This window comes from Malus domestica, chromosome 01 (genome assembly GCF_042453785.1).
Source record: "Malus domestica chromosome 01, GDT2T_hap1".
In the NCBI taxonomy this organism is placed as follows: domain Eukaryota; kingdom Viridiplantae; phylum Streptophyta; class Magnoliopsida; order Rosales; family Rosaceae; genus Malus; species Malus domestica.
The window spans coordinates 31070817-31094765 of NC_091661.1; the positions used below are offsets into that span (position 1 = coordinate 31070817).

The following is a 23949-nucleotide window of genomic DNA, read 5'->3' on the forward strand; positions in this document are numbered from 1 at the left end:
ATCGTGCAGATCCTTTTTCCTATCATATTCACCGTACCGCTTGACTGCATGCAGTACAACTGTAATACAAAGATCAATACTCCTTCCTTAAGTGGGTCGAGTAGTCCATTTGATTTCGACTGTAAGACATGAAAACTTCTCTTACATTCTCTTTGAGCAAAAGTTAGCCTAATATTCCGTTTATTTGTGTCTGACGGATGACGTGGTTGGACAACGTACACAAGGAATATGGATTTCTCCCACAGTGGGCTTGTTTGGGCAAGTGGTCCAAAAGACAATTAAATTGTTGATGAATAAAGACCAACCAAGAATTCCCAACATGTGGATAACCCAAAACATAAAAGGTGAGAGAGAGAGAGAGATGGGAGGAGAAGGGCATTTTTTGAAGAGGATTGTACGCATAAAATTCCCACAAAGGCACCCGAAATCCTCAAAGCCAGGTAAGTATCACTTTCTATGCAAATCTGTTTCCAGTTCAGTGTCACATTTTTTCTCACTCTGTTTTTACTTTTTTGTGTTTCTTTTGGGTGGAAATTACATGATTATTTAGTCAATGTTAAAAAATACGAAGTCGGAGAGACATGTGCCCTACGGATGACGTGATCAGACATATCTACTCAAGTTTTTTTTTCGAAACTTGGATGAAAGCCTAATGATTCTCTTTTGTTTTATCTGTTTAGGTTCTGCTTCAAAAACTCAACATGAATCGGCGCTTGGGTCAGATGTCCCCGCACGGTCGAAAAACACGGCGGTCGGAGGCAAAGCTTCTCTTCAGCCGGAACGTACACCGGTCACAGCCAACGAAATAGATGCTATACTTGTGAGCAAAATATTACTTTTCTATAACAACATATTTGGATGTAGTATCTTTCCGGTGCGATGATTTTGTTCATTTTGCAGTTGGGCGGATGCATTTGAAGGAGAATGTACGAAACAAAAACTTACAAGCTCAGATGCAACGAAGAAGATCAAACCATCGAATGATGTTTGTTATTATGTTTTTAACTGAATGATTAAGGAGCCAAATGTACATTTTTTGTACAGAAAATTTATTTCTTGGCCTTGAGCATTAATTTCATAATTCAGCTTTTAATTTCATTATCTGCTCTTAAACATAATATTTCCCTTAATAATATTTTTTAAATAATTGGTAAAGAACCAAAACTGTACATTTATTTTTTTAATAATAACCACGCAAAGAGACCCGGGAAAAACTATAAACAAATTAATATATTTTAAAACCCCTACACCCAGCTCCCGCAGCAAACTAGTTTAATTTTTTCGCCACCACCTCCTGCTTCTGCTGCTACCTCCGGCCTCAGCTTCATCGCAGTGGTGAATCCATGAATCGATTGCGAAAAATCCTTCCGAAACCGAAACATGTCGATCTGCGTATGATGTTTGCTGCTGCTGTTTAGGTTCTTTAATAATAATAATCTTGGATGATGGTCGAGTCGTCTATGTCATCACTGTGTGTTTACTGCTACCGGTTGGGTTTCTCTTGCTGAGGTCTTGATGCCTCTTGCTAAGATCTGGGTGGCTCCCGTTGCTGATGGTGCGGTCTTCTTCCTCGTTCGAGAGGTATTTGTCAACCTGTGCAGCGGCTTGCCTTCCCTCCGAGATTGCCCACACCACAAGGGATTGACCACGCCGGCAATCCCCAGCGGCAAATACCCCATCCACATTGGTTGAGAACCGACCATAGTCCGCCTTGTAGTTTGAGCGTTGGTCACGTTCCAAACCCAACTTCTCTGCTACCGTCTGGAACAGAACACAGAAAAGCCTAGTGAGCAAAACATGTATTCGAATTTCCAAGAAAGCCTGAATGTCAGTGGATAGGAATTAAAATACTAACCGCCTCCGGTCCAAGGAACCCCATTGCGAGTAGGACGAGGTCAGCCTCGAGGATCTCCTCAGATCCCTCGATTTCCTTGAATTGGAACCGCCCAGTTTCATCCTTCTCCCATTTGACACGTACCACCTCGAGTCCTTTCACGGCCCCATTCTCATCTCCCACAAATCTCTTTGTCAGCACCTCATAAGTTCTTGGATCTTTGCCAAACTTAGCTGCAACTTCTTGGTGCCCATAATCCACACGGAATACACGAGGCCACTGCAAACACAAGGTAAAGAAAATAAATACGCAAGACATGTAATAATATGCATTCAACGTCACAAAAAACTTGGTTAATCAGCGCATCCAATCAAGAGTGAGTTAAAAACGAAAAACACAAGATTTTACAATAATCCAACCTGTGGCCAAGGGTTTCCTGGAGCCCTTGTTCGTGGTGGCTCAGGGAGAAGCTCCAGATTTATGATGCTAGTGCAGCCATGGCGAACAGATGTTCCAATGCAATCTGTGCCAGTGTCACCTCCGCCAATTACCACAACTTTCTTCCCCTTGGCAGAAATGTAGTTACCGTCCTCGAGATTGCTATCTAATAAGCTCTTGGTGTTTGCACGTAGAAATTCCATTGCAAAATGTACTCCGGACAGCTCTCTCCCTGGTACAGGAAGATCCCTGCACAAAAAAAATAAATAAATAAAACTTCATGAAATGAAAGAATCATTGCTATAAACCATATTCAGCATTTAGAATTACAAGTTACCTTGGTTTCGTTGCTCCTACAGCTAAAACAATGGCATTGTTCTCCTCTCGAAGCCTTTCAAGTGAGTACAAAGGATCATTTCCAATATTAGCGTTAACCACAAAGTTGACACCTTCCTCAGTCATAAGGTTAACCCGCCGTTGAACTATCTCCACTTTATCAGTCTTCATATTAGGAACTCCATACATCATGAGCCCTCCGATTCTATCAGCACGCTCATACACAGTCACTGTGTGGCCTATTCTGTTTAGCTGATCAGCAGCAGCTAGACCAGCTGGCCCACTTCCTACAATGGCAACCCTTTTCCTGCAATTACAAAAAATATCAAACTAATGATTCATGCACAGAAAACTTGCGAAATGAAATATTTATTCCGACAATACAAGATAGCATCACTCTTAGGATGAGAAGAAAACCATACCCAGTTCTCTTTACGGGAGGTCGTGGCACCATCCACCCTTCCTCAAAAGCCTTGTCTATGATGGCACATTCTATGCTTTTGATAGATACGGGATTCTCAATAATACCCAGAACACAAGAACCTTCACATGGTGCCGGACAAACCCGACCAGTAAACTCGGGGAAGTTATTGGTCTCAAGAAGTCTCTCTAATGCTTCATGCCACCTATTCTGGTACACCAACTCATTGAACTCTGGTATTTTGTTACCAAGAGGACATCCAGTGTTCTCCTGCAAATTTTTTAAAAGAACATGTTCAGTAATTGGTAGAGATAGTCTGTCCATAGCTAGATAATTCTAGATAACAGGTAAAAGAGCCAACAAAAATATACAAGTTCTTACCTGATGGCAGAAAGGAGTCCCGCAATCCATGCAACGGGCTGACTGAGTCTTCACAAGTGGTCCAGGTTTAGTTTCCTCCATAACTTCCTTCCAGTCATTCATCCGAACATTAGGATCCCTATATTGAACGCCCTCGCGCTCATAAGAAATAAAACCGCGATGTTTAACAGCATCAGTGACCTGAGAAGGCCTCTTCAATGCTTCAGCATCTTCTACCTTCAGCAAAATTCAACTCTCATATAAGATTACAGAATCCATTGAGATTACCGGGATGCAAATTCAAAATAATCATATCTCTGTATATAAATTTTAAACCAATTACACTTGTAATGATATGAACAAAACCGATGTGAATGCTGCTAAGATCAGAGATGTTCCACACATAACTGACATTATACTCATGAAAACAAATCAGAAGGGAGATCCCCACAAAACAAAAGTTCTTTTGTTTGTCTAACAAAAAGGAGAGAGGGAGAAAGTCAAAGGGAGATGCGTATTCATGCTTATATAAGGGTAAATAATTCAATTACCTGATTGGATTTCCCATTTAAAGATGCAGCCGCCAACTTCTTAAGTTCTTCAAAAGCATCTTTCTCTTCAAGCTCTGGCTCATCTTCCTCCTCGTGCTCTATAACCTGTTTGGTTTCCTCTTTCATATCTGCAAGAACACGCTTGTACTCTCTTGGAATAACCTTGATAAACTTAGGCAAAAGATTTTCAAAATCAGCCAGTACTTCAATGGCCAGCAGGCTGTTAGTGTGCCGTTGATGTTGTTGTATCATCATTTGAAGAGTCAGAATATCTTCTTCTTCTAGTCTATCAAGATCTACAAGCTCAGGATTACATCGAGACCGAAATTGTCCATCCACATCATAAACATAGGCAATGCCACCACTCATACCAGCAGCAAAGTTCCTGCCAGTTTTCCCGAGCACAACAACAGTGCCACCTGTCATATATTCACAGCCATGATCACCAACACCCTCGACAACTGCCTTAGCCCCTGAATTGCGAACACAAAATCTTTCTGCTGCCATTCCATTGAAGTATGCCTCACCACTAGTGGCACCATATAAAGCTACATTACCGATGACAATATTTTCTTTTGGGTCAAACTTGCTTCCCTTGGGAGGATAAACTACAATCTTTCCACCAGACAAACCTTTACCAACATAATCATTACTGTCACCCTCAAGCTCAAGCATGATTCCAGGGCACAAAAATGCTCCAAGACTCTGCCCTGCACTTCCACTAAATTTGATATGAATGGTGTCAGCAGGAAGCCCTGCCCTGTTGTAACGCTTTGTCACCTCGTGGCTAAGCATTGTTCCAACAGCACGGTTCACATTGCAAATTGGTGTCTCAAAATATACAGGAAGAGCCTTTTCCAAAGCAGCTTTAGACATAGCAATTAACTTGTGATCAAGAGCCATATCCAAGCCATGGTCTTGTTTCTCAACACAATATTGTGCAGCTCCAGGCCGAAGGTCTGCTGCAGGTCGAAGTAACAAAGATAGATCAATATTGTCAAGCTTCTCATTGTTTTTAGTCACTTCTCTATCAACTTCAAGCATATCTGAACGTCCAACCATCTCATTTATAGTACGGAAACCAAGCTGCGCCATAATCTCTCTGAGTTCCTCAGCTATCATAAAGAAAAAATTAATAACATGTTCAGGTTCTCCAGCAAACTTCTCACGAAGTACAGGATCTTGAGTTGCGATGCCAACAGGACATGTGTTCTTGTGGCACTTCCGCATCATAATGCAGCCAAGGGTTATGAGAGGTGCAGTGCTGAAGCCAAACTCTTCCGCACCAAGAAGTGCAGCTATGGCAACATCTCTTCCAGTTTTTAGTTGGCCATCAGTCTGGAGAGTTGTCCGGCCACGAAGATCATTAGCAACCAAGGTTTGATGGGTCTCAGCCAAACCAAGTTCCCATGGAAGCCCTGCATTCTTAATTCCTGTCCATCTAGAGGCCCCCGTGCCTCCATCATGTCCAGAGATCAAAACATGGTCTGCGTGCCCCTTCACAACTCCACTAGCAACTACTCCAACACCTGCCTCCGATACCAACTTGACACTAATTCGAGCTGCTGGGTTAGCATTCTGCAGATCATTAGAACAGAATTAAGATTCAAATTAAAAATGCATTGCTCCACAAGCAGTAGAAGCAATATCACAGCAGGAGAAGCAGTTTATAGGATTCATTATTGAAACGGAATGTACCTTAAGATCATGAATTAATTGCGCAAGGTCTTCAATTGAGTAGATATCATGATGGGGAGGTGGACTGATAAGACCCACACCGGCAGTAGAATTCCTCGTAACTGCAATGTCTCCAATAACCTTGTGTCCAGGAAGCTCACCTCCTTCACCAGGCTTGGCACCCTGTGGAAGACAAATAAGTTCAGTTTATGTTAACTCCAAGAAACAATTAATGTAGGAACATAGGACAAAATAGATGAAAAATCCAAGGTCCAGTGTATATATAATTATATACCTGAGCCATTTTTATCTGCAGTTCATCAGCATTCGTCAGATAGTAACTTGAAACTCCAAATCTCCCACTGGCAACCTGCTTAATTGCACTCCTCTTTGGATTCCGTGAACCATCTGAAAGAGGCTCCATACGAGATGGTTGCTCGCCTCCCTCACCTTTAGGAAGGGAAAAAAAATTCATTAGCAATATAAAGAAGCAACAGTTGATGTATTAGAAAAGTTCCAAGTAAAGATTTGAAAAACAAACCTGTATTTGACTTTCCTCCAATTCTGTTCATAGCAATGGCCAGTGTACTATGCGCCTCCAATGATATTGATCCATAACTCATAGCACCGGTACAGAACCGTTTAACAATCTCACTAGCAGGTTCCACTTCATCCAAGTGAATCTGCTGCTCTGTGTTTTTAAATTTCAAAAGACCCCGGAGATTGCAGGCTTTATTTAATTCATGAATGAACTTGGAGTATTCTTTATATGCAGCAACACTGTTAGTTCTGGCAGCCTCTTGAAGCTTCGCTATAGCAAAAGGATCATTTAGGTGAACCTCACCACCTTTTCTCCAATGGTAATCCCCAGGATTTGGCAGTGCCACTGCCTCGGCACTTCCTGGAGGATAGCTTCGAGAGGGAAATGCCAACTCGTGCATATGAAGTTCGTCGCGAGCTAGCATCTCGAATGTTGCACCCTCAACTCTACTAGGGGTTCCTGCAAAGCACCTCTCAACTACTTCTGATGAAAGACCCAAAGCTTCAAAAATCTGTGCACCCTTGTAAGAGGCCAAAGTAGATATCCCCATCTTGGCAAGAACCTTCATCATTCCATAGTTGCTTGCTTTGAAGTACTTTTTAACCAGTTCATCCTTGGAGTATATTGCCCCATTAGCTTTTGGTGGGATCTTTCCGTCCACCTGCAGTCTCCAAATGGCCTCTATAGCCAAGTATGGGCAGATAGCATCTGCACCGAAGCCAACCAGTGTACAGAAATGATGAACTTCACGTGGCTCAGCAGATTCAATTATCAACCCCACTTGTGTGCGTTCAAGGTTTTTGACTAGATGTTGATGAACAGCGCCAACAGCCAAGAGGGAGCTTACTGCAACACGCTTTGGGGAGAAGGCTGCACATTGAAACAGCGACAAGTAAATAAAACATAGTTGTAAATCAAGTACTTAAAAGTTTTCAACTCAATGGTAATATAAATAAACAGGCCATACCTCTGTCTGAAAGAACAAGTGTGGTATATCCCTTCTTTATTGCTTCACGCGCTTCAGCACAAATCCTGTCCAAGGTTTCCTCCAATCCTTCCCTACCACGTTTCTTGGAATAAGTTATATCAAGAACTTTGCAGCGCCAACCTCTATAGTTCATTTGCTTGATTGCTTCCATTTCGTCAATGGTCAAAAGAGGACCTTTGAGTGAGAGACGGTGACATTGCTCTTCGGTGGTTTCTGTCAGATCACCCTCTGGACCAATCATGCATTCCATAGAAGTTACTACCTTCTCTCGGATGGGATCAATTGGGGGGTTTGTTACTTGAGCAAACATTTGCTTGAAATACTCAAATGTAAGCTTTTCTCTATTAGACATAACAGCCAACGGGGTATCATTTCCCATCGACCCAAGAGCCTCTACACCATCTTTTGCCATGGGAAGCAACAACATTTCCAAGGATTCAACTGTATAACTGCAGAGTGGGTAAATATTTCAGTTACATGAAAGTCCCAAAGGCCATAACAATAGGTAAGACAAGCAAGAACCACATACCCAAAAGCTTTCAGTGGTGCCAATAAACCGTGGATTCCCATGTTTTCCATGGTTTCATCATCAGTAGATGCCTAGAAGACAAATGATATATAAAAGTCAGAATCGACCACATAACAAAATCTAAGAAAAAACAACAAAGGCGACTTGCATATATAGTTAAGTCAACTTACAGGAATAGCTCCAGCTATGGACGGAGGGACCCTGTCAGATTCATGAACAGAATCTACAATGTCCTTGAGCTCAATCTTTTGCCTTTGAAGCCACTCCCCATACGGCCTTGCCAAGGAATATTGCTGCTTCAAGGCTTCGTCGTCCACAACAACGTGGTTCTCAAAGTCCACCAAAAGCATCATTCCAGGGTTAAGTCTTCCTTTCCTGCTGACATCTTCCGGTGGAATGTCCACTACGCCAACTTCACTGGCCATAATAACGCGTCCACTGTGGGTGACGTAAAATCGACCAGGTCGGAGTCCATTACGATCCAGTGTAGCTCCCAAATAGCGTCCATCAGTAACTGAAACAATTATTTGTTAGAACATAAGTACACAAAAGTAGTAACTGATGTAAATGTATTACCAAGTCAAAAACATTTTAGAGCATATATTACATGATATAAGAGCTGGCCCATCCCATGGCTCCATGAGAGATGAGAAATACTCATACAGTGCTTTCCTATCTGGGTCCATGTTCTTGTCATTTTGCCATGCTTCAGGAATCAACATCATAATAGCTTCAGGGAGACTTCTTCCAGCTTGAACCAGAAGCTCAAGAACACCATCAAAAGCACCTGCGTTATGGACCAGTGATTGTACAATCAGACACCCAAAATGGAACCAATAACCAAACAGGCTCTTGTCGCTTTAAAAGAATGTAGACGTGCATGCACATGCTAACTCAAGTTTTATAAACTCACCTGAATCCGAAGAACTGGCATCCACAATGGGTAACAGCTTCTTTAAATCATTTTCTGATAGACCAAGTTCCTTACACTTAAGCAGTCCCTCACGTGCCTTCATCCTGAGTACATTTTACAAGAATGTCAGGAAATTACAACATCCAATATTGACAAGGGTATGAGGCACACAAGACATCAAATGAATGAGCAGGAATGTATACAGAACCCACTAACGGCAAAAAAAAAACAAACCAGTTAACATTTCCTCTGAGGGTGTTGATTTCACCATTGTGGCCAATAATACGCATAGGCTGAGCGCGATCCCAGCTGGGAAAGGTATTTGTTGAGAATCGAGAGTGAACCTGCACAAATAATCAAAAGAACAAATATTATCATGTACAATTCCATATTCTTTATTCATAATATGGAAACCCGATGCTAAAAGCCTAAAACAACAAACACAAAATTGTGTTCAGGCAGCTCCAGTCAAAAGCATACTGCAGGGCAAGTACAATTTGAAACCCTAAGCTATACTTCGACCAAACAAAATTTCCTTTTCACCACTCATTCGTAATTTTCATCCTCAACAACTGATCATAGAGAGCACTGCACCAAGTTTCTGCAAACATGATTTACTTGATAATGAGGTTTCTTACCAACTCACCCAATGCATCCAATCCAGCATCCAATTTCAATTAGTAATCAAGGGAGTGGAAGAACTTAAGAGATCATTCAAACCTCAATGCCTCAGAAGTCATTCCTCAACCTTGCACCTCTTCAGTTACTGGTTGTTCCCACGCTGTTTGTGGAGCATGGAGTTAGTGGAGAAACAAAACAAGTGAATGGATAAAATATTTACCAGGGCCATGTAGCTCGTAAACCTTTCATTGCCAAGATCTGCATAATAGTAATCCTTCAGCTGAATGGGCTTCAGCTGACCCTTGTACACAACAGTTCTACATAAAATCAAGTAACAGATTGAATTAAATGATCGTACAAATTATAAAACTTCGTGAAAAAGAAAGCATGCGAAATATCTAAAGAACAAACCTTGAGGAAAGCGAACATATATAAAAGTCTTTAGCGCCACCAAGTTCAAGGTTTAATGCAGCTCGGATAGCAACCATTGACAGCCTTCTTAATATGTACATCTGGAAGGAAAGAAACGTAAAACAGAATCATATTATTAGGTACAAATGAAATTAAACTGCTCATTTTTTTCCTCTAAAACAACCCCACACTAGACCTCCAAAGGTTGATTCACAACATGGAAAAAAATACCTGTCGCTCGAGGTCAAGTTTTGACCTTGGGGTCGCAGTAAGGAACACTTGCTCAATAACAGGTTCTGTCTGCAAGGCAGACTTCCCCAAGTCCGAGTTATCTGTTGGGACAGATCGCCACCCAAGAACAGTGTGTCCAAGGGACTCTGCAACCTGAAAACATATGAAGAATTTTCACATAAATTCCATCGGACAAGAAATGAAGGTCACAATTAGGGATAGTAATTAACAAATTTACACAAAAAAGATCCACCTAACAACAAAATGACACAAACAAATTAAGCATTGTCCTACTGATGCACACCACAAAAAATTCTGAAGGACGCCGTCCAATAAGAAATTATATGAAATTATTCCGTTTTCATTTCCAGATTTGTCTAAAGCAACTAAAACAAATGTATTGAGTTCAACAATGTGATAAAGCTCCGCGTCAATGGAATCATAAGATTACCTTTGCAAATACTCTTTTGCTTTCTTCTCTTCGACTCTCAGATGCAGGCAAGAAGAACATTCCAACGGCGTATTCCCCTGCCGGGGGAAGATCAAACCCGGCATCTTTGGTAACCTGAAAAAGAGCAACCCGCAACAACTATCAGTGCTGAGCATGAACAACTTGGTGATGAAACCATAACTTCAAGTGGATACATTCAACAATAATTAAATGTTCTTCAATCCCAAATTCATACTAATTTTTTTCTTCAAAAAAAAATCACAGAAAATTACCATGCACATTTAATATATTTAAATAACTAAAAAATTAATATCTAAACAGAAACAGAAATTTCAGAAAAAGGTATGATCCATATAGAAGATTTTTCTATTTTTATAACGAAATAATCTACGAGAAAAATGATTTGAATTTCAGTTAAGAGCACATGGTCTTGACCAACTGACTAACCAAAATTAAATATTTAATCTCATTAGAACCCGCCAAAAATAATACCAAAAAAATACTAAATAAATAAATAAAAATTCCGAAAAATTAGAGATAATCCTCACCTCCTTGTAGAAGTCGTGAGGAACACCGACGAGAATCCCAGCTCCATCACCAGTATTCGTTTCGCACCCACACGCTCCTCTGTGCGTCATCCGCTCCAACATTTCAATTGCATCCGTAATCTGAAAAAACACACAATAAAGTAAATAAATAAAACGATACCATAAACGTGCGTTTAGCAATTTTCATTTCCCACCAGCATAAACAAACACGACGGCGTACCGTTTTGCGGCTGACCTCGCCGGACAATTCGGCGACGAAGCCGACACCACACGAGTCCTTATCAAACGACGGGTCGTATAGCCCGAGGGGCTTCTCTGGAACGGCGGAGAGCATGTTGCGTACGACGACTCGGAGCTTCGGAGAGCGACCTGGACCGTCGGAGCGCCACAAATGGAGCCTCTCGGATCCGGACGCCCTCAATCGGGTCCCGAAGAACTTCTTCGCCAGAGCCTTGCTAGATTTCCGGGAAGCAGAGCAGGTAGTCACCGCCGCCCTGCTCCCGCCGAGCCGAGCTACCGGCGTCGCATTGAGCTGCGACGGCAGAAGTGACGATTTGGCTCGGAGCTGAACGACGGAACCGCCAGTGCTCGCCAACATTATTCAGAAATGGAATCGGATTGGATGCCGATAATTTGCAAATATATAATAATAATTATATAGAAATATTTATAAAATATGTGCTTAGAATCTGAGTCGTTTCAGGAATCTTAATCCCGTTTTCGAAAGCTTGATTAGGAGACTAACACAGGATTAGATCCAGATTAACAAACCGACTGAAGTTTTCCTCTGAGATCTGTAGACGACACCGTTTCGAGATTGGGGAGGTGAACGGCTGTAAGTTGGAAGGGGAGAAAAGGTCAACAAATTTGCCGGTGTTTTCTGTTCCTGATCTCGATTTTCCGGGAAAGCAAGCGAGAAAGTGATTTTCCCGGAAAATAGTGAGAGAAAACTGAGAGGGAGAGGGAGAAGGAGGGGCAGCGCAACCAGGTATCCGAGCGGCCCTTTCAGCTTTTGGGTTTCTATGAGGCTCTCAGGGCGGTGTTTTTATAGAAAAAAACAGAGGCAGGTTTTCTAGAGAGAGAGAGAGAGAGAGACGGAGCGGAGTGTTTAAGTGCTAGAGAGAGAAAAACAGGGGAGTGTGGGGACCACAGGAACGGGAGAGAGCCAGGCCTAAATTTACCAAACGCTCACCGTTTCATTTATTTAGTTTTTTAAACAAATAACATTATCACGTGAAGCCAGGCTTAATCTCATAATTAACTAGTAATACTAATAGTATAGTTCAAAATTTCAACTTCGTTTTTTGCGAATATCAAATCTTAAATCTTTTATTTATAAATAAAGAAAAATATCACCAAACGACAATACAATACGCACTGTTTTATTTAAGTGACGGGTACAGCTCAGAATGAGCGAAATGCCACGTGGGCAGTAGCCGATGCGGCACGCGACAGCCGCTGATGGCTGATGACTGATGGCTGGGGCCCGCGTGAAATACTTTGGGTTTGAGATAGAGGAGAGAGAAGTTTTTTTTTTTTTTCTTTAAATGGGTAAACTCGTTGCGGGTTTTTGCTTTTTGATGTTTTTCTGTTTGCGTCAGGCCGCCTCACGCTGTATCCGAGCCTGCAGATCTGACTAGGTTCGGATCCGAACCTCCGCGGTAAAAAAAGATGTAGGTAATTTGTTGATTTGGATAACTACGACGGTTACCGGTAATCAGGTTTTTTTATTTATAAAGAAAATTAAACTCTCCATATTATTCCGGGTTTTCAAGCTTGAATGACCAGTTTGTCCTTGGAAATCAAAATGTTTTCTTTTCTTTTATGTTTCAACTACAATCCAGTTTAAATTGCATCGATAATATTTAATTGATTACTTAGTTAGAGATTGGTTGTTAATTCAACTTGTACAACCCTCAAGGCGGCCCACAACATCATATTAAAATAAGATTATCGTGTGTCAAACATGAAATTTAATACATATATTTATTTTTCTTATTACATCTCTATCAAATAACGATCGACAAATAGTCTTTTTAATAGTGAAAGTAAAAATGATTTAGTTGTTTTAGTACCAATGCATTATCCTTGTGTTAATCTGTGTGTTCTTCCTTATCATATTTGTGCGCTAATTATGTCATTACATAAATAAATGAATTTTCAATCAGAATTTTATTTTTCTCCATATAAATAAAGGCTAATTTGGTAAATTAACCTAATTCTTAGTGATGCCGCAAGTGACGAAATACGCGGCCCGCAGATTTTATACGCGGCCAACAGTAAAAGTTGGTTTTAATTAACTTTGCTCAAAAGTCCTTTTTCTCGATTTGGAAATTTTTTTTTTGTGGTTCTAGTAATCTGCTAATTAAATACAAAATTAATGACGATCGATAAGATTAGAAGTGACCCCTCTTTCTGGATTGTTCTATCGACTGAAACTTTTGCCACATTTTGTTTTAATTACTCCACATTTTGAAAAGTCTATCTTGACAAAACACCAAATTTAAGAAGTTTAACAGGAATAAAAGTAACCCGTCATGAATGACAAGTTGGTTCAGCGGTGCTTGATTTTTATTTAGTTGGAAAAGACATTGAGATGGTTAGCATTTTTATTATTATTTTATATTTTCTGATCATGTAAATAACTTGTGTTTTCCTCAAGATTAAATGTTCAAGTCAACTCATCTATGTATTTCTCATGAGTGAACGAACAAATGGATAAACGATGACAAAACACCCCGTGAATGCTGGAAAAGAAACGGACGAATGTCTCACTCGGTGCTACTCGATCGCTAGTGTACAATCATGCGGTGCTCAGCAAAATGCTTCGCTCAACAACAGTCGGCAAGGTTTGTCGACTACACTCAACAATTGTCTATATGTCATCTCGCTCTTAACAACTATCAGCAACATATGTCAATATACCATATCGCTCAGTAGGTCATGCGCGCAACAAACTTTATTTTTAATGCCCTGAAGAAAAAAAGAACAACGTCATTGTTTACCAACTATGAGTAAAGTTACTATTGCTTAATTTTTCCTTGTTATTTTTTCTTAAAGAGTCGTTTAATAACAATTTTGTTTTTACTTTTCAATTAGTAACCACTTTAAATTTTTAAAATAATAAAAAGTGAAACTTAAACTCAATTTTTGAAAACTCAAATACTTATTTTTTATTTTCTTTGAAAATTGAAAGCTAAAAATGATTAATAAACAAGATTTCGATTCCATTTTTAAAAAATGAATTGTTATTGGCACTTCAAAATTCTTATTCTACACCTCAAATTTTATATATTTAGAAAAAAAATACATTTGGAATGAGAGTATAATGAAAATTTTGAAATGTCAATAACACTTTCCTTTAAAAAAAAGTTAAAACAAAACTTCATCCGATAAAATAAAAGTTAAAACAAAATAGTTATCAAATTGCTTTAAGTAAAAATCACGGATCCGCCACTCGCACCATCAGTCATGCTAATTACAGCTCACCTTGTAATCTTCTTGTTTAACCTTCTAATAATTAGCTGCAACTCACGTGTCGTCACCTACTCCCACACCCTAATCACTCTACGCAATGATAGGTCTTTGGGAGTTTGGGATGGGACCAGCTATTCAGCTGTCTAAATCAAAGGGACTATATCATAAAAATATAGAATTAGTTAGGGCACTTTTTGAAAACCAGATTATAAGGACTCCTTTGTATCAAATATACCGAAAAGTACGGATGCCCAACAGACTTTTCAACCTAGTCTCGAAAACGACGTAAATATTTCCGCAAATTCAAAAAATTGCCCCGTTACTTTTGCAATTTTTAGTTCGATTTTTTATTTTTTTATTTTTTATTTTTTGGTTTAAGGAGACAGCACGGAAACACACACGTGGTGGGGATTTGGTGGCCACCAACCACTGCGATGTTAGGTGGGATTTTAACAGTAAAAAGTCCAGGCACCACGTGGACTTTGGGTTGTCCCCCAATACGATACGCTGTGTACCGAATCAGTGGAGACCCGACGCATGCGGACTCCTTCTTGCGACGACTTGTTTACTTTCACCAACCCAATGGAAATTCCGGTTTTCCCCAAATCCAAGCATGCGTAGTAGGTTGAATTGAATTTTTAAAGGCGTTGGAAAGACGGTTAATACATCGAATGTGATAATATAATTAATATAAAACTTAAAAATAAAAAAAATTTAATTTTATATTTGATGTATCAAGTCGTATTTCCAACATACTAAAAAATCTCTCGTATAATAAACATATATAATATATATTGGAAGAAATGAAAGTTACGAATGCCAAGTCTTTGCCTATGAGGTAGTTCGGTAACTTACCAAAATACATGTGTTTTCACACAGAAAAAAAATGAATACAATGTGCTTTTAGAAGTAAACAAACCGACCAAAACAATCACATTGGTATGCGTTTTATTTTTCACATGACAATGCATATCGGATTGTCATATCACCAAATTGTATTCTTGTTATAAAGAGAGGTAACAGTATGCTCACATGTTGAAAGTTTGATAGTTTGTAAAGTACATTTATGATGTTATACTTTATAGAGGAAACTTTCGTTTGACCTCCTAAATTATTACCTCAATTGTGATTGACCGTTATAACTTTTTTTTTGGTAAATTAACCTCTTAAACTATTCAAAATTAGCCAATTAATCCCTCAATGTTAGATTGATGAAATTTCGCCTACTTTGCTATCAAATACTGGCACATGACAATCACGTGATTCACTCTTAATAGTAAAATCGTGTTAGTATTTTATGGCAAAATGGATAAGATTTCATTGAATATGACGGTGATAGGTTAACTGGCTGATTTCAATAGTTTAGACGAATACTTTCAACTAACGACGGTTTACCCAACTTTATATTGTAGTTGATAATGACAAATACACTACGTATAATGGAGAATGATGATGATTAGTTAAATGTGCACACATATGCTTAAATAAGCAAGTTTCAAAATTGTTCTTTGCAAGATTAAATTGATTGATACATCGACAAACGATAACTTGAGTTTGTTGTAAAACTTGTTTTATATTTTGCACGTAAACATGCATGAGATGAAATTACACCAATAGATAAAGACCTGTCATACCACACGACTTGCCGCCCACAACCCAAAAGAAATGGATTGGGTTGGAATTGGATGCGATTAAGATTTAATTAGAATCGCGATCATGATCGTCGTTTTTATCGACGAAGTTGTTTGTGTTGTATTATGCTCATAATTCGTTTTCTCACTAAAGTTACACGACCGACGACGGTTTGTTTTGTTGGCATACATTAATTTATAGAACGTCTAGGATATATTCCAAATCCATGCAATAGTTCAAGAGGTCAAGCAACAATTTATCTTACTTTATATCGTAGGTGATAATGAGAAATACACTACATATAATGGAGAATGATGATTATTAGTTAAAGATCAAATTTTAAAATCAAATTAGGTGAACATGTGGTTGTTGATAATTGGATTATTATTTAAGTGTTGATTAATGTGCTTATTTTATATTGGTGACGCATCATTTGGTTTAAAAATTCGATCTTCCTAGCATTACCCTTTAGTTAAATGTGCACACAAATGCCTAAGCAACCAAGTCTATTTTTTTTTTTTTTTTAAAAAGGGGGACCAACATGTGGTTTCATCATGGCAGTCCATCCTTTTGGGGGTCGGAAGACTCATAGAGACATATTTGATCGCAAAGTGAATAAGATTTCATCGAATATGACAATGATGGGTTAATTGACTGATTTCAATAGTTTAGACGAATACTTTCAACTAATGACAATTTACCCTACTTTATATCGTAGTTGATAATGAAAAATACACTACGTATAATGGAGAATGATGATGATTAGTTAAATGTACGCACAAATGCTTAAATAAGCAAGTTTCAAAATTGTTCTTTGTAAGATTCAATTGATTGATACATCGACAAACGATAACTTGAGTTTGTTGTAAAACTTGTTTTAGATTTTGCACGTAAACATGCATGAGATGAAATTACACCAATAGATAAAGACCTGTCATACCACACGAATTGCCGTCTACAACCCAAAAGAAATGGATTGGGTTGGAATTGGATGCGATTAAGATTTAATTAGAATCGTGATCATGATTGTCGTTTTTATCGACGAATTTGTTTGTGTTGTATTATGCTCATAATTCGTATTCTCACTAAAGTTACACGACCGACGACTGTTTGTTTTGTTGGCATACATTAATTTATAGAACGTCTAGGATATATTCCATGCAATAGTTCAAGAGGTCAAACAACAATTTATCTTACTTTATATCGTACGTGATAATGAGAAATACATTACGTAAAGTGGAGAATGATGAGGATTAGTTAAAGAGTAATGCTAGGGAGATCAAATTTTAAAACTAAATTAGGTAAACCAAATGATATGGTTGTTGATGATTGAATTATTATTTAAGTGTTGATTAACGTGTTTATTTTATATTGGTGATGCATAATTTAGTTTAAAATTTTGATATCCCTAGTATTACCCTTTAGTTAAATGTGCACACAAATGCTTAAGTAAACAAGTCTAAAATTTATTTATTTTTTTTCGTTTTTAAAAAGGGGACTAGCAGGTGGTTTCATCATGGCATTCTACCATTTTGAGTGTCGAAAGACTCACATAAATATTTAAGCCTCTCTCTGACCACTATCGTGTGATTCACCAGTGCAAAAAATTGAACCCAATATGCGCCATGTTAAAAATTATTATTTGTCATAAAAGTTGCTTTGTATTTTGCATGTAAACATGCATGAGATGACACCTATTGATAAAGACCTCTCATTGTCGTATACAACCCAAAAGAAATGGCTTGGGTTGGAATTGGATGCGATTACGATTTAATTACAGTCGTGATCATCAACGTCGTTTTTATCGACGAATTCGTATTCTTACAAAATTTACGCAAACGACGACGGTTTGTTTTTTTTTGTTTGGTGGTACGTTGATTTATAGAACGTCTAAGATAAACATGGTGACTCGGATATGGATAATTACTGGATTTTATTTATAATAAATGGTCATAATCAAACATTAGCTTTAAAAAATTAATATAATGTTTAATTAAAAAAGGAAACTTTAACGAAAAGCTCCCAGTACTATTCACTTTAACGAAAAACCACATTTTTACATTAAAATGTCAATCCTGATACTATTCACTTTACCTTTATTTTGTCCTTATCGTTAAAACTAAAAGTTTTCAAACTTTTTTCATTAGTTTTTCTATTAAAATAATCAAACATTAGCTTTAAGAAATTAATATAATGTCTAATTAAAGTAAGAATTTACGACGGACCCAATATATGTGGATCCAATTAGTTTTGCCAAAGCACTGTGCCGGCCCCGTTATGTATGCATTCGTAATTATATCTACGAAATAAACTAATTCGTTGAACTCATTTTGTCCTTAATTTAGAGTAAATAGTTTAGAGTTGTCATCTTCAGAGAAAGTATTTTTTGATCAGCAATAAAGATGAACGTATTAAACTGTACAATGTACCGGTGCATATTATGTACGATTTACAATTATATCTATAGACTAAGAAATATGTTAATACACCTTTTGTTCTCAAGTTAGAGTTATGAAATGTTACCGTCGTCTTTAGAGGAAGTATTTTTTATGATCAACAAAGATCAACGGCTGAGACTTGATTTGTTTTTAGAAGAATTAACAATCAAACTCAATAATCAAATGAATTAAATCCGAGACATTCTGAGATAAATACCGTTATAATATATGAAGTGGTAATTTGTGGGGAGAAAAATTTTGGTGTGAAAAGGATATAAAAATGAGAACTTTAATGAAAAGCATCCGGTACTGTTCACTTTAACAAAAAACCACATTTTTACACTAAAAAGTCAATCTTGGTACTATTCACTTTACCCTTTATTTTGTCCTTATCATTAAAACTCAAAGTTTTCAAGCCATTTTCATTAGTTTTCCTTATAAAAATAAGGATAGGTGAAAATTGATTGGGAAGTTATGGTCCAGAGAGCAGAGTTCACACACGGACAAATGAAACACGTGTCATTGACAGCTATCGACTCAACGTTGTTTTGTGACTTGTCATTTCTGTCAGAAAATCCAAAGCCTTTTGTCTTTCCAATTTATTTATTTGTTTTTTTTATTACTAACATTTGAACAAAAAAGTTATCATATATTTAGAAGCACATTTCTTGGATCCGTGATCATAATCGTTCATCGTACATCGTGCAATCAGAAATTATTTATAATTTAAAATTAAATATGAATAGTACCTAATGCAAACTGATCCACGATGTATGATGAATGGCCATGCTTACGGAATCCTCCGGATACCCAAGAAAATGATCCTTTTCCGAAGCACAGGATTTGTATCTGAAGTGTTCAAATGTTAAATTATAAGTTTTTTTGCGTAGAAACATAACACGAAACATTTAAAAGAAATTTTAGTTTGTTTTAAATGTTGTACACATATAAATAAATATTAACATATGATGAAGTATTTTGATAAGTGATATTTGATATAAAAAATTCAATTGTTGTCAACGCAACTTGTAAAGACATGTTAAATAAGCGTTACATTAAACACTTAGCAACACACAAAAAGAATATGTACTAAACAATTGAAAGGTCATAAAAAAACCTTCACAATTATATTTCTTAAATTCCGAGTAATCCTTAGATCACATTGATCCCAATGTACATCCACCATTACATCACTATTTAGTTTATGTGAGAAAATGTTGTTTGAGGAGTGCGAAACGAATTTTGTTGGAGTGTGAAAAACTGATTTGGCTTAATTGTTACAAGCAAACATCGATGGGACCTAAAGCTTTTCACTCTTTGGGACCTGATTGACCATGACCATGATCATAACGCTACTCCTCAAGTATGGTTCAGATCAATGATCGATGACTAAATCAGGTCCACAGCCACACGTGGTCTTTTCTTATGGTGGCAATTAATTAAATATATTTGGGAATGGGTCCATGTTGGCACCATATTCCACATTCGACTAGCGATGCATGCGAACAATTATTTTCAAGGGGTCTCTGTCCAGCCGAATGTGAATCTAATTAAGCTTACTGGCTTAACACTTGGATTAGTCTTTAAACACTTGATTAGACATGACTAAGTCTATGAGTCCAAAGGCGATGTACATTGGGACTAAAGCGGTTCCACGACCATCCAAAAGTCAAAAAACAAGCATGCGAAGGTCCTTTGTGTTTGGTACGAGTTTTGTTTTGTGCCCACCTAGGGTTCAATGTAATGCATGATAGTCATATCTCGGAAGCACTTAGCAAGTTGCATCAACAAATGCTCTCAATAGCTAGCACTCATTAGATTGCTTTGGCAAATGTCGATATATGTTGACTAGTGCTGTGAGAAATTATTTTTCAAGGGTCTCTGGCCTGCCGAATGTGAATCTAATGAAGCCTACTGGCGTAACACCTGGATTAGTCTTTAAACACCTGATTAGACATGGTTATATCTATGAGTTCAAGGGTCATGTACATTGGCATCAAGGTGGTTCTAGGACCATCCGAAAGCTGGAAAAGAAGCATGTGAAGGTCTTTTGAGATTTTTTCCAAATTTTTGGTATGAATTTCTTTTGTGGCCATCTAGTGTTTGATGTAATGTATGATAGGCATATCATAGCAGTACTCGACAAATTACATCAACAATACTCGACAAATGCTTTCGATAATTAGAATTCATTAGATTGCTTCGTAAAGTATCGATATCTATTAACTATTGTAGTGAGAAATTACTTTTCAATAGTCTCTGCGCTGCCGAACGTGAATCTAATTAAACTTACTGGCTTAACACCTGGATTAGTCTTTAAACACGATTAGACATTACCAGATCTATGAACCTATCAGTAATAAGTTCCTTTCTCTTTTTAATAGTATACGTATATAAACAAATGAAGAACATCTACGACCATGAATCATGACATGACTTAGTCAACTAGCCGCCCTGCATGTGGAGATTCTTCCTTTAAATATTAGGATCCCATCTTTAATCATCAATTCTCTATAACTGAAACCTTATTGAATTTCAGTTTCTGATCATCGTCCTTTAACTTTGTACACATTAGCATTTTACCATTCATATATTTATATTGCCAACTTTTTATTTCATTTATTAAAAAAATTCATTTATAATTTCACCCTCATTATCACATCCAAAATATTGGATGAGTAGAGTTTAGTGAATAAATATAAATTTCAAAATTTAAATTTATTTAACAATAATAAATAAGACGATGAACGTTACCACCATTTGAGGATGGTGAAAAAAACTTACCCAAAAAAAAAGGGAGACTTTGGATGCGGTCCCTAGTTATGAACAATCTTTGACTGAAACTTTGTTGGTTTTCAATTTTTGATCCAAGTCCCTAAAATTAATTGATAATTTATTTCTATGTACGTTACTATATTTTTTAAATTAAAAATTAAAATTTATAGTTGTTTATAGTAATGAGATTTTAAATAAAAAACATAATTTGTGGGATTAAAAATATTAAAATATAAATATACTATTGTGTGTGTGTGTGTAAACATGGGTACATTCATAAAAAATAACCAAAAAATTATTGTATCAAAACATGGGTACATTCTTCAAAATGGGTACATTCTTCAAAATGGGTACATTTAGCAAAAATAAAAATGGGTACAAATAAATAAAAAAATATGGGTACAATACAAATAAAACTGTAAAAAATATGGGCACAAAAAGAAATTAATATATGGGTACAAATTAAAATTGAAAGGAAAATTGGTACAAATTAAAAAAGGGTTGCAAATTAAAAATGGGTACAAACTAAAAATAAAAATATATGATAAAAAATTTAGCCATAAATATAAATATACTAATTGTAACATTTTTAATATTAAATGAATATATTTAGAAATAAAAAATATTTTATTATTGAAATAATTAATGATATTATTAATACAAAGGACCTTGATCAAAAATTGAAAAGTAATAAGGTTTTAATCAATAGAGTAGTAAAAATAAGGATGAAAACCTAATTACTCCAAAAAAAAAGCTATATTCAAGACCACAAAGTTTATTAACACAAATTCTGCACAAAAGAAAGCATGCATAAATCAAAATTGCAATTCAAATAAAAAAACACCAGTTCTTCAGTTAAATTAATTCCCATTGGCAAGACTAGTTTTACTGCAACTCCGAAGCAAGATGAAGGGGAGGGATGGAGTTCGTCCGAACCAGATGACCTGCCAACCTCGCAAGGCAATTGGTTACATGTCTTTCATCGACGAATAAACAAACGGAACAGAAACCCTAAGAGAAGAGAAAAGGTTTTCTCTCTCAGCATATTTCGTAACCGCCGCCCTTAATATAATTAATCATTTCATCATGTTCAAGGAGAGCAATTAGAACAAGAAAAAGTTGGTTCTCTTATTTAAATATTGCAATTGACCATACCTTTTGGCCACAATATTTTAAATCGCTAATCTCAATAAATTATGGTTAAACATTAAAAAAAAGAATTATAAAAATGGTGTGCCTAAGATTATGTGATTTGAAAATTTGAAAGCATTGTTTGACATCTTTCTTGATGAGGGTAGTTGAATAAGAAAAGAAATGAAATCTTAAACAAGTTTATTAGAGTTCGTTTGAAAATACTTTTAAAACGACTGAAACGGTTTTTGTATAAAATGTTTTTAGGCTTAAAAAACATTTAAAGTGTTTTTTCATGATTTACTTGCGTATTCATTAAGAATTTGTTCAAAAACAATTTTCATTAAAAATGTTTTCAGTAATTTTAAAAGCAGTTTAAAACGAATCCAGCTGCTTGTCCACTAATGGCATGGGATTACATGGAAAGACAAAATCTATGACAGATTGATTAGCAATGTAATTGTCATTTAGCCCCGTGCAACACAAAAGCACAAGCACGTCATAGACATTGGATATGTAATTAGTAATATAATTAAGTTTGGGCAAGTTGTCCCCTCATAAGATATGTCATTTGAAATTTTTATATTAAGTTGGGCAAGTTGTCCCTTCATAAGATATGTCATTTGAAACTTTCTTCACGTAGGGTTTTTCTTGTTGATCCTCTCCTTTCTTTTTCGAAAAATGAATCGAAATTGTCACGTTGTTAAAAGATGTATGAAACGTTTCTATGAAACCCTAAACCGACTGAAATGAATCAAACACGACCTGATCAGTTATGGATATACACCATTCTTCATGCGTGCCCTCAAAGAGATAGGAAAGCTACTAATTTATACACCTAATAGAGGAAAATGAGAGGCAGAAACTTTTCAGACTTATATACAACATGTGCATTGCTTAAAAAAAAGAAGTTTATGCCACCCTATAAAGGGCATTGCCATTAGGGTCCCTTTATAGGAAACCATGTTCATGAACATGAACTGAAAGACTTTTGACTTTGGAGAGAGTTGATTTTATTTTAATTATTTTTGTATAATTAATTAATATGATATTTTAATATAAGGGGAGACATATATATATTTTACTATAAAAAGAGGGAAATTAAGCTAAGTCACATAATAATGTGACGATTATAACTAATTATCGAACTCAACAAAAATATTATACGCCATTGTCATCTATACATGACTAACATAAGACCCTCTCTTATTAGTTGGTAGAGATATATAGTTCTTTTTTATTTGAGCAATTTTTTTATTAATTTAATTGGTTACAATAATTGAATGAAACCCATAATGTTAGAATGAAAGCCATTCTGATCGTTGTGTCCGAAGTCCATAGACGAGATATCTTCACCGTTCAAGAGAGAGAGAGAGAGATTCGAGGTGTTCAAGTTTGTGGGTTTTTATAAAGTGGGTCAATGGAATAAACTAATAAGAACAATATAATTGGAAATTAAATGGTCTAAATCTCTCAGTCCGTAAGCTCTGGACACATAAATCTAGAGTTGATCTCAATCCCATAATGTCATTGTCACCTACTTATCAGCATGCTGTCATATGCGCATGCATAATTATATTTTTATACGAATAAAATTTGGAAACTAACTAACTTACAGTCAATGATGCGGCTCCTCGTAGCCGTTG

At 36.8% G+C, this 23949-nt stretch overlaps 1 protein-coding gene across 4 annotated transcripts; it reads right to left on the bottom strand.

Moving 5' to 3' along the window:
- Positions 1 to 1120: 1120 nt before the first annotated feature.
- LOC103443818 (glutamate synthase [NADH], amyloplastic) lies at positions 1121 to 12023 on the bottom strand. Of its 4 annotated transcripts, XM_008382716.4 has the most exons (22): positions 11071 to 12023; positions 10851 to 10970; positions 10303 to 10416; positions 9852 to 10004; positions 9621 to 9721; positions 9430 to 9526; positions 8823 to 8932; positions 8589 to 8692; positions 8283 to 8462; positions 7846 to 8189; positions 7676 to 7746; positions 7126 to 7595; positions 6159 to 7028; positions 5913 to 6067; positions 5639 to 5800; positions 3941 to 5518; positions 3411 to 3626; positions 3031 to 3299; positions 2610 to 2915; positions 2254 to 2521; positions 1856 to 2113; positions 1121 to 1761 (listed from the first exon to the last, which is right to left on the bottom strand). In XM_008382716.4, exons 1-22 carry the CDS (start codon positions 11446 to 11448, stop codon positions 1459 to 1461), a joined length of 6627 nt encoding a protein of 2208 aa, XP_008380938.2. In that variant the 5' UTR covers positions 11449 to 12023; the 3' UTR covers positions 1121 to 1458. The 4 variants fall into 4 exon arrangements, with proteins under 4 accessions (XP_008380938.2, XP_008380944.2, XP_017190197.2 ...); XM_008382722.4 differs by lacking the exons at positions 9430 to 9526; positions 9621 to 9721; positions 9852 to 10004; ... (1 more) ...; positions 10851 to 10970; positions 11071 to 12023 and adding an exon at positions 9227 to 9369; XM_017334708.3 differs by lacking the exons at positions 9430 to 9526; positions 9621 to 9721; positions 9852 to 10004; ... (1 more) ...; positions 10851 to 10970; positions 11071 to 12023 and adding an exon at positions 9309 to 9364.
- Between the last annotated feature and the right edge of the window lie 11926 nt (positions 12024 to 23949).

Excerpts from the sequence above, each read along its gene's own strand:
- LOC103443818 (XM_008382716.4), bottom strand. The coding sequence starts at position 11,448 with ATGTTGGCGAGCACTGGCGGTTCCGTCGTTCAGCTCCGAGCCAAATCG. Across the intron at positions 9,722-9,851 it reads AACTTGACCTCGAGCGACAG|ATGTACATATTAAGAAGGCT; the intron begins GTATTTTTTTCC and ends CTTTCCTTCCAG. Across the intron at positions 2,916-3,030 it reads CCTCCCGTAAAGAGAACTGG|GAAAAGGGTTGCCATTGTAG; the intron begins GTATGGTTTTCT and ends TTGTAATTGCAG.